The 11,759-nt window shown below is 41.0% G+C and overlaps 1 protein-coding gene across 2 annotated transcripts in view; it reads left to right on the forward strand.

Moving 5' to 3' along the window:
• Far2 (fatty acyl-CoA reductase 2) overlaps window positions 1–8,856 on the forward strand; it is a 99,162-nt gene extending 90,306 nt beyond the window's left edge. For both annotated transcript variants that reach the window (XM_059256405.1, XM_059256406.1), the window contains exons 9-12: window positions 3,211–3,382; window positions 4,659–4,788; window positions 6,079–6,206; window positions 7,817–8,856. In XM_059256405.1, the coding sequence (XP_059112388.1) occupies window positions 3,211–3,382; window positions 4,659–4,788; window positions 6,079–6,206; window positions 7,817–7,979 (593 nt within the window). In that variant the 3' untranslated portion in view covers window positions 7,980–8,856. The remainder of the gene's footprint in view (window positions 1–3,210; window positions 3,383–4,658; window positions 4,789–6,078; window positions 6,207–7,816) is intronic.
• Window positions 8,857–11,759: the final 2,903 nt, after the last annotated feature.

The raw sequence follows: 11,759 nt of genomic DNA on the forward strand, positions 1-11,759 counted from the left end.
TCAAGTGACAATGCAGAATAATTGACAGCTGGGTGGGTGAACATGCAACATCTCTCCATTTAGTTATCTTTGTTAATGCCCTTCAAGAAAAAAATTAAATTCTTTCCATATAGTTCTTAAGAATTTTATCAGATTTATACATAGGAACTAGGATATGTATACATTTTGTTAATAATTTATGGTATCTTTATAAAGAATACATTTTCTAATGGTTACTGGGAAGACATTAAATTGACTAGTATATTGATCTTATACCCAGTTAAACTATCACAGGTTAATCATCTAGTCTGAAAATCTGTTTTGGTGGCATGAGGTCACTGTGAAAAAAACTAAAGAGTCAAGATAGACTTAGGAAATAGAAAATTATTATGCATTACTGAAATATTCACTGAGCACCAGCTGCCTGGCAGTCACTTCTCAAGATCTAAGGAGGCACAAAAGCAAACTTACATATCAGATATGGTTAAGTGCTTGAAGAAAAATAGAGTGGGGTAAGAAGGATGCTTTCTTATGTGAAGACCAAGGAAACGGCTCTGGTAAGGTGACATCTCAGCAGAGACCTGAGGGAAGTGAAGGCTTGTCAGAAGACAGCTGAAGGAAGTCTTGTAGGCTAAAGGAACCATCAGTACAAAAACTCTTTATTCATATTCAAAGACAGGAAAGCCACCTTGTCTAGAGCAGACGCAACCAGAAAGAGAATGGCAGTAAATGAACCCGAAGGATGGGCGTGGGAGTGAGGATGCAGGAAGATCCTACAAGGCCTTGTCCATGTTGAGCATTGTCTCTCTGTATGAGAAGATGCAGGTATTACAAGGTCTTACCAACTGGACTAAGGGTTTGGCTCCCCTCCAAATAAGAGGGTCGCCGGGCGGTGGTGGCGCACGCCTTTAATCCCAGCACTCGGGAGGCAGAGCCAGGTGGATCTTTGTGAGTTCGAGGCCAGCCTGGTCTACAGAGTGAGATCCAGGAAAAGGCGCAAAGCTACACAGAGAAACCTTGTCTCAAAAAAAAAAACCAAAAACAAAACAAAACAAATAAGAGGGTCCATCTGAGCATTTTATAAAAAAAGAAGTAAATCCTGAGTAACATTTGCAAAGACTCGTTTTAGCTGTTGTATGAGAGCAAACTACTGGGGGACAAGAGCTATAGCAGAGTCCAGTGTGACACTATCCCAATATTCCAAGAACAGGAACAGCTCCTACCCATGGCCACAATGGACATGGTGGTGCTGAATTCTTTTCAAGGGGAAGGCCAGTTATTCTGGTTTGCACTGTTATGAGAGTTGTTAAACAAAGAGGAGCATCAAGATGACTCCAAAGGTTCTGGCTGACTTACTGAAAAAGACCATTATCATTTAGAGATTGAAAGTTTTTTTAAATGTGTCAGGAAAGGGCAGCTAGTAGTGGGAGTATCCAGAGGACAATTTTAGAGCTGTTAAACATGAATGTTTATTACATCGCCAAAAGAAAATGTGGAGCAAACATGCAGATACATAGATAGGTCAGTAATAACGTCAGAATCTCCTGTGTTTGGCTTTTATTTTCTTTTTCAAGTGTAGATGCCACTAAGTTCCATGCTGTGATTTCATTTATGTTGCCTTGATAAAACACACTGACCAAAATCAACTTAGAGGAAGAAGGGGTTTATTTTGTTTACAGTCCAAGTTACAGTCCATCATTGAGAGAAGGCAGAGCAGGAACTCAAGCAGAAACTTGAAGGCAGGCCTGCTTGCAGAGCATTACTTCTGACCAAGGAACCAACTCACAGTCAATGAAGCACAACAGAAATCATGGAAGAATGATGCTTGCTCATCTGTACAGGCTATGCTTAACTTTCTTATACAGTCCAGAACCACCTACCCAGGTGTCTTAGTTACTGTTCTATTGCTGTGAAGAGATACCATGACCACAGCAACTCTTACAAAAAAAAGTATTTAGATGGGACTCGCTTACAGTTTCAGACGTTTAGTCCATTATCATCATGGCAGGAAGCATGGAGGCGTGCAAACAGGAGAAGTAGCTGAGAGTTCTACATCCAGATCTGCAGACAGCAGGAAGAGAGGCACCGAACCTGGCTTGGGCTTTTGAAACCTCAAAGACCAACCCCCCACTCCCCTACTCCCATGACACACTTCCTCCAACAAAGCTATACCTAGTCCAACAAGGCCACACCTCCTATTCCTTCTCAAGTAGTGCCACTCCCTAATGAGTAAGCATTCAAACATATGAGCCTATGGGGGCCATTCTTATTCAAACCACCATACAAGGGATGGCACTGGGCCCTCCTGTATCAATTAACAATCAAGGAAATCCCCTAGAAACATGCCTACAGTATACTCTAATCCAGACAATTTTTCAGTTAACTCTGAGTTAAAGCTAACCAGGAACATCTATATTTTACATGTTCATTTCCTGGTGATATATTTTGAAAGAGGTAATGATCAAATTACCACAATAACTTATAACTTCATAATTGAATAATGAACTGCATTGTTTAAAAAGATCCAATTAAGTCAAAATTGAATTTAAATGAATGCTCTAAAAGAACTATTGAATCTATAAATATTAAAAATTTAAACTAAGCTAATCTAAAAAATAGGAACATAAAAAGGCAATTATAAAAATTCTACTAGTGAAAAACTGAGTCAAATACACACATAGAAAAGCAAGACTATCAAGGCAAAAGAAGCTGTGGTATCTAAAGTGAACCACACAAAAAATCCATCTGTACACTTTTATGCAAGCCTTTGTTAAGGACATTTAACCTGCAAGGGATCCTCCCAGCCTCCATCTCTGGCCTTTCAGAGTAGACTTGAGAACCTGGAATGGAACACCCTTCTGAATAACCTGTCCTTGTATTGAACAAGAAATTTCCCCAAGTATGTGAGAGTAAATGTTTAAAGAAAAAGCCAGCAGTAGTGGTGGTCTACAAGGCCAGCCTGGTCTACATAATGAGTCTCAGGACAGCCAAGGCTACAATAGTGACACCCTGTCTCAACCTCCCACCCCACCAAAAAAGTATCCACTCAGTGCAGTCATACTGCTTAACTGTGCAGATGTTCACTTGCCACGCATAAAAATCTTCATGTTCTTAGAAACAGATTCTTGATGCTATACAGCAAATACTGTCTGTCATTCTGAGCTGCAGATAGCTTGCACTTATAATGGACTTACATTCTCTGAGATTTAGTACTTCCTCTTTTTGTTCCAGGATTACAGGTCTTGGCAACCATCGAAAAGATCCCATTTGAGAGTGCTTTCAGAAGGCCAAATGCTGACTTCACCACCAACAACTTCACCACCCAGTATTGGAACGCTGTCAGTCATCGGGCCCCAGCCATTATCTACGACTTCTATCTGAGGCTCACTGGAAGGAAACCCAGGTGAGAAGTTGCAACATTGGCTTTAGTAGTGTCATTGCATGGAACCCAAAGTCCTTAATCCTCCCTACAGCTGAGGATTGAAGGAGACAAGTGTCTATCACACACACACACACACACACACACACACACGTTTTTCTCACCTTTTTACCTATTGTGTATGTGTGTGATCTTGAACATAACCTTTCTGTAAAGTTAATACAAATAAATTCTGACTACATCACGGTCCTAAGAGGTTTCTAGAGGAGAGCTGTTTCATGTTCTGAGCATAGAGCTAGAAAACACAGTCCATTGCAAGAAATGGACACAGGGCAGTGGGACTGCAACAGCAGAGGTTCTCTGGGGTTGGTCAGAATTTCGTGGGAGTTTGAATGCTGACCCTCTAAGGTTATGAACCATTTTCAGAAAAATGTGGGCAAAGACCTACCTACAAGGCTGTTAGGAAAATCAGCAAAGATAGTATTTTCTAGAAGTGTCAACACTGTCTAACTTTAAGTCTGTCTTCCTTAAGTATGAATTACAAGCTTTTGCTTCACCAAGTGCTAATATAGTCAACACTCTGCCAAAAGTTTATATATTAAGACCTGAGATCCTATTTTTGTTTTACAAATTTAAGAACATACAATAAAAAGAAATTAGCTTTCTAAAGATCTGCCTCAAATCAGTAAAACAAAACAAGATAGTAATCCTTTCAGGCAAATAACTAGCTCAATTTTAAAATGTCTAATGAGAAAAGGATGGGTGTTTGGGTAGGGGGGTTGTAAAATGTCTGTTAGCTTCATTATTTCCTTTAACAGAATTAAGATGGAAAGTGAGGAGAAATGATAATTCTAACTTTCACAGAAATTTGCAAGCCCTTCTAGTACCACAAGCAGAGCAATTTGTTAGATTTATTGCTGTCTCTCATGCACATGAAGGAAGGGGTAAGGTACTTTACAAAAGACTAAAGAGAAGCTTGATGGTAGAAACTGTTATTGTTGTTAACTAGCCAAAGGAAGAATGTCACCAAGAAACTGAAAAAAAAAAGAATTCTGGGAAATTGGAGGAAAGAGGGATACATTTTTGTCTTGTTTTTTAATACTTTTATTGAATGATCTAAGTAGCCCAGGCATATCTTGATCTCATGTGTGTCTTCCTGCCTCAGCCTCCCCAGTGCTGGTATTACTGGCATGAGCCCACCAAGGTTTGCACTTCCTTGATGATACTGGGCCACCCTTCCCTGTGGAGGAAGAGGCGGTGTGCAGGGTGCACTGTACTAGCTGTCTGGTCTCTCCCTCAGGATGCTGAAGCTCATGAATCGGCTCCTGAGAACCATCTCCATGTTGGAGTATTTCATCAACCACAGTTGGGAATGGAGCACAAACAACACAGAGATGCTTCTGTCAGAGCTGAGTCCTGAAGATCAGAGAGTAAGTACGGCTCTGACTCCAATCGCAGCGACAGTGCACTCTGGGAACTCAGGATTATGTGACAGGTTGTGGCAAGAATCCTAATTGGTCTTAATAATAAAAACCTGGAGTCAGATATGGGGTAAATGCTGAAAGATCAGAGAGACAAAAGAACAAGCCACAGCCACCACCTCTTACCTTGCCAACTCCTCAGCCTGAAAGAGATTGAGCTGTCTCCTCCCTACTTACATTCCTCTCTCTACCCAGCCATATCACTTCCTGTCTCCACCTCCCTAATGCTGGGATTGATTAAAGGCATGAGATCCCAAGTGCTGGGATCAAAGGTGTGAGCCACCACTGCCTAGCTCTGTTTCTCTTTTAGACTGGATCAATCTAGTAGCCCAGGGTAGCCTTGAACTTGGAGATCTATCTGCCTCTGTCTCCCGAGTGCTGGAATTAAAGGTACCACTGCCTGACCTCTATGGCTAACTAGTGGCTTAGCTCCGCACTCTGATCTTCAGGCAAGCTTTGTTAGATCACAAAATATCACCACAACCAATAATGCTGATGAGGAAGATGTTTTTTTCCCTAAGGAAACCAGACAGTATCTGTTGTCCTTTTTTTAATGGTTGCTGCCTTTTAAGCCACAGCTGTCTGACTCAGCAACTGCAACTCTGCTGCTACCAACAGCCGTTAGTTAGGCCACAAGGACCGCACAGCTGGAGGGAAATCTGTTCCCTATGGCTCCAACTCTTGCAAAGCTATGAAGGGAACTTAACTAAACCTTTCCCCCTCTAAAGAACTCAAGATTCAAAGGTTAAAGTGGAATTCTACTCTTCAGAGAGGCTGAATAGCAAGTAGCTCACCTCCTCTCCTTGCTCGAGTCCTCCAAAAAGCCCTCATGCTTCTCCTCGCTCCTCCTTATAAGCCCTTTCTCGCCTGGCTCCTCCTTACCATTTCCTGTCTGCTAGTTGTTGATGCAGCCTTCTGACCGCAGGTGAATTTTATTTAATCAAACACATCTTTGTGTCATTAAATATTCCAGAGCATAAACAAAAGTAACACACCTTGAAATAATATTCTACAACAAAATCAGGAAACAAGTTTACTGCAGCTACAACTAGTTTGTAGATTGTGATGAGACCTTCACTGCTGCTGGATGTAGTGGCATGCTTGGCAACCCAGTAATGGGGAGGTTGAGAGAAGTGGGGCCAGCAAGTCTAGCCATATTGATGAGCTCCGGGTACCCACACTGGACAAGGTGACTGCTCTGCAGTGCAGTGCTGACAGCCCATATCTTTTGCTTCGTAGGTATTCAACTTTGATGTACGCCAGTTGAACTGGCTTGAATACATTGAAAATTATGTTTTGGGAGTTAAGAAGTATCTACTGAAAGAGGATCTGGCTGGTATCCCCAAAGCAAAACAACACTTAAAAAGGTAGGTGCATTCCTTGGTATGTGTGAGGTGTTACTGTTGACTGACTTTACACAGGGTTCTGTATGTGAATTAAATCACCCTGCCCCCATTTATGCAGTGCCAATTGTGAGGCTGGATTCACACTTGAGCATTAGAAACCCTGCATCCACACTACCCTGTTATACACAATGTTGAATTTAGACCTCACTGCACCCCTGAAGCAGGTATTCTTTTTGTTAGCCCATTAATACAAGAAGTACTTAGTGTAGCACAAATCTTAGGTCTTGTTAATGAAATCAATCCTGAGGCCAGTTATTGGGGTGAATGCTGGAAGATCAGAGAAGAACAAGCCACAGCTACCTCACCTTGCCAGTTCCTCAGCTGATCCTGTTTCCTCAGACTGGAAGCTTCTCAGTCTTTATCCAGAATGAATCTCAGTTGAACTGTGCTGCTCAAAGCCTAAAAGCTCAACCAGGCCAAAAGCTTCTAGTTTCTGGTCTTCACGCCTTATATATCTTTCTGCTTTCTATCATCACTCCCTGGGATTAAAGGCTCACTTTCTGGGATTAAAGGCGTGAGTCACCATGCTTGGCTGTATCCTTAAACACACAGAGATCCAGAGGGATTTCTGCCTCTGGAATGCTAGGATTAAAGGTGTGAGTGCCACCATTTTCTAGCCTCTGTATCTAGTGGCTGTTCTGTTCTTTGACCCCAGGTAAGTTTTTAGGGTGCACAATATTTTGGGGAACACAATACCACAACTTAGGGCACAAAAAAGACAATGTTCATAGAAACAAATACTGGAGCCGGCTCAAGCCCAAGTTTATTTCTTCTTGTGCACTGTATCACAGTGTGACCTAAGGAATACCCAAAAAGCAGATCATACTACATAACTTGGAAAGCCATGTAACTACTCTTCAATTCTTATAATTCCTACTTCTTTTAGTCAAAATTCCTGACAAATAAATTACAGGATTTAGGTCATGATTCCTGCAAAAACAAAGGTTTGTAGTCGAGGTGGTAACAGTGGAAAGGTAGACAGCCAAGGAGGAAGACACTTGAAAAGCAGGCTGCAAAGTTCATTATCTATCCTCTAGCCAATAAGTGGTTGAAGGCTTTTAAAAACTATGCATGGTGTGTGGATGTGCATGTCACAGCCATGTGGAGGTCAGGAAACAACTCTGTGGTCTCAATTTACATGTGGAGGTCAAAGGACAACTTTGTGGAGTCAAATTCCCTCCTTTGACCCTTACATGAGTTCCAACTCAAGTTCCAGGCTTGCTCCAAAAATGCATTTACTCAGTCATCTCAGTGGCCAGAGAAGATTTTCGATATTGAAAGGTCAGAGTGTATTTTAAAAATATTACACTAATCCATGAATCATGCTTGTAAAAAGAGCTCCAAACAGAAGTAGAAGAAAGAGTAAGAGCTAGGAAAACATGAAGGAAACATGATTATTCCAGAATAGGAAATGAAAGACATAAAGACCTAGGAACACTAGGCCTGCCGTGGGCTCTAAAAACTAGGTATTTGCTGGTAACAGATAGGAGGAATACATTTACACTTCAGGTAACAGCTGGGTACAGGTGCTGTCTTAACTGTCTAACTGTGCTTTTGTTTCTGTCTCTCAGGCTCCGGAACATTCACTACCTCTTTAACACCGCCCTGTTTCTTATCGTCTGGCGCCTCCTCATCGCAAGGTCTCAGATGGCTCGGAACATCTGGTTCTTCATTGTGAGCTTCTGTTACAAGTTCATCTCCTACTTTAGGGCCTCCAGCACACTCAAGGTCTAAGAACATTCCACCAGCCCATCATCTGGAACCTCAAGATACCTCTAAGGCAGTAAACTGTGTCTTAAACTAGGAAGTAACAAGAAGCTTCCCAAGCTTCCAGTCAAACTTGCCATTCCATCTTCTTTTCTACTTCTTTTCACTGTATTTTCTTAAAAATTTGGTTCAGTGAGAAGGAAAGTCAACCTTTAACTGCATACATTTACAAAAACCTAACTTCCAGATTGTCTTTACATCATACACTCTACACTATTACACATGAAGCATGAGAGCACCCCACTTCCTATACTTAGCTTTCCCTTCCCTGACACAACTAATTTCAACTTACTGAGCATGGAAGAACACATGGAAGAAGCCTAAGCAAGCTAGAGAAAGGCAGCACTAACCAAGGAGGCATGCTCAGTAGCAAGGCAAAAGCTTCCAACCATGGTGAACGGAGGAGGGCAGCTCAGCATTGTGACAATGCCACAGAAGTAGCCTACTATATTAAACACTAGAGTCCTGGTTGAGTTGAGGGGTGGGTGATGGGAAAAATACTCATGTCTGCCCTGTTTCTCACTTGTGTCTGTATCTTACACCAAATATGAACTTAATCGTACATACACCAGGGAGTCTTACGTACTTAAGTCAAAGTTTATAGCGTCTTATGATTTTGACATCCCTTAGTCTAACTCTTTTTAATCGCCATTGTCCTGAAAACCCACTTAAGTTTCCTTCTCATTTATCGATATTGCCAAAGCCCTTCTATTTAAGTGTACTTCACTCAGACATCAGTCAGTAAGGCTGATGGGGAGAGGGAAGTTCCTAGACTAGAACCATAGAAACGCTCCAACCTTTGCCAGTGAGGAAAGCAAAATTTCAAATAAAATTTTAAGTTCTAGTTTTTGTCTTCATGTGTGGAGCTGGGAAGAGGACGTTCCTGCAGCACCTGAGGCCCCTCGGACCCCAGTCATCCCAGTCACATGTTAATTGTATAATGTACAGAGCTCAAAAACAGAAAGTTAAGTTTTTGCTTAAATATTTTAAATACAAATACAAACCTTTATACATTCACAAATCCTCATATTCAAGCCGTCACCCTAGTCTTGCTCATATTTGAGATTTACACACACTGGACTGCAGGATCTCTGCATGCTAAAAACATGAAATATTCAAATAAGGTGTTTGGGACTTAAAAAGTAACCACCACACAAATTGCTGAAAACTACACACAGATAGTTAACGTGTATGTTTATATTCTGATGGCTCAAGTGTGCCCAGTACTGAGCTCTCCTCGGCTCCATGAGGAACATGTTGAGAGGGCCCTTTCTGGTACTGTTTCTGCAAGTCAGATTCAGGTCAGGGACTACTCTCCAGGTGGAAAACTCAACTCTGAAACAAAAGCACCCATGGGTCCCCCATGTGAGACATCTGCGAGACACTTCTGAGTCATGTGAAACACACCAGGTATGGATATAATAAAAATAGGAACTCAAGATAAGATACAGGATTGGATTTTTAAATTCTAAAAATGTACTACCTTTTGATCATTGTTTCATCAATCCAAGAACTCCAGGGATTTAATATTAGTTTGAACTTCTGATTAAATAAACTTCTGAATTACCAGCCTCTTCTCAGTGTTCTTTAACTGCTGACCACTTCTTCCCACTACTCCTCTCCAGGAAAAAGGAGATAAACTTAAGGTACACACTGATGCCACCTTTTCTTGCCACACCAATGGGATTGTATTTGCATGAGTGTTCTGTGGCATCACAAACATGGCACAAATTTATCTTGCAATGCCTAAACAGGAAAAGTAACTATGTGAAAGAAGTCCCCACCATTGAGAAATCCACCCCAGGACCAATTAACTATATGAATCCCAATATATACACAATAGGAAAAAAAAAAATCTACTTGGGTGCAGAGTTAAAAGTATAAAGGTACATGCTTGAAAAGAAGAAGTCCTGATAAAAAGGAGGGTTGATTACAACCAATGTCTTCTCTACATTTGAGAAAAATGCCAACATGAACCATTATATTTTATTCTATTAATATAGACTAGTAAAAACATACAAATAGGAAGTCTTGGAAATGTCTAGTCTGTACCCACATGATATTTGCTAGTGATCAGACAGCCACTAAGGCAACTAATGCTGACACACACCAGAAAAACGTCATACTTTTGTATTCACCTATTACCACGTCTAACTCATTTTAAATAATTTACAATAGAGGTAAACAGGGAACTCCAAAGAGTATTTGTCTTAAGTCACTGTTCTATTGTTGTGAAAAGACACCATGACCAAGGCAACTCTATTTAATGCTTCCTTTTATACTTAAGAGGCTATTATCATGGCAGGGAGCATGGTGTGGGAGCAGTACCTCAGAGCTACACCCTTATCTGCAGGCAGAGACTGGGCCTGGAATGAGCTCACCCTGTTGACAAAATTCCTCCAAAGCCATACCTTCTAATCCTTTCACACTTCCACTCCCTGGTGACTAAGCATTCAAATATGAGCTTATAGGGACCATTCCTACTGAAAGCACATTATTATAACACAACAAACATAAAAATTAAGTCAGATCTACTTTCTAAAATCATCAGTAACTTTTAAAATTCACAGGGCTCATGTGGCTACCTTTCTGAACTGTGGTCCTGCTGTCTTGGAACACTGAAAAGCAGTGTTGGTCTCTTATGTCCAGAGAAGTGTAAAAAAAAAAAGTTATTGGCTACAATCAGCTTTAAAAACATGGTTAAAAAGTTAATAAAACAAGCCTAGCAATAGCTAGGTTTTGGATATTATATGACAAAGTGTGGCTACTTCTATGGCAAACAGTGCTTACCTGGAATTAAGTTTAAGCAGAACCATGTATTCTGCCACGGAACGTTTTTTAGCATCTTCCCATTTTACCTAAAATACTGAGTCCTAGGGTCAGAGACGTGAGGTAGAACAACATGCGTCAACTCTAGAAAAAATACACTTTAATAAAAAGCAGAGCTGGTGGCGGGGACTTCTCAGCATCATAGCACTTGCAGAAAATATTCAGGACCCCAAATTCAACACCCAAATTGACAGGAGAAAAAACTTACAGCTATCCAAGTGACCTGTAAACAAGTGTTGTGAAAAACAAATCCAAAGAATTTCCACAGCATTACTAGTGATAGACGCAGGCCTGTTTGGCATCAAGCCTGTATTAAAGGGATCTCCCTGCGCCGTATGAGTTCTTTTAAGGTATTACATAAAGTGCACACATGAGTTACACTAAGAATTTTAGAATACTATTAGGAGACCCCAAACACTTGCTTTACTGACTGTAATCCCGTCAATTGTCTACAAACTCACTCATAGCTCATGTTTGTGCTATTTACATGTATGTGTACCCATGTGTGGAGGACAGCTGTCAATGATGGGCGACTTCCTCATCATTTTCCATTTATTTGTTCACACAGTGTCTCACTGAAACTGGAGCTTGTTGATTCAGCAAGACTAGCTGGCCAGAAAGCCCTAGGGACCTCCTGTCTTTACTCCCCCAGTGCTGGGACAACAAATGCATGCCACACCAGGAGGACAGATGCATGTCACACCAGGACAAATGCATGCCACAGCAGGCTCCATCATTATCCTGGTAGTGTTATAAAGAATCTGAGAAGCTTATACAAGAGAAGCTACAAGATTAAGTGGCATGCTGAATGCTTTAAAGATCTCAAGGTTCTGGATCATGTATTTGTTATACCAAAAAAAAAAAAAAAAATGTATCTAAAGTACAAGTGTAGACAGAATTTTGAAGTAAAGGAGTTAA

This window comes from Peromyscus eremicus, chromosome 3 (assembly GCF_949786415.1).
Source record: "Peromyscus eremicus chromosome 3, PerEre_H2_v1, whole genome shotgun sequence".
Lineage (NCBI taxonomy): Eukaryota > Metazoa > Chordata > Mammalia > Rodentia > Cricetidae > Peromyscus > Peromyscus eremicus.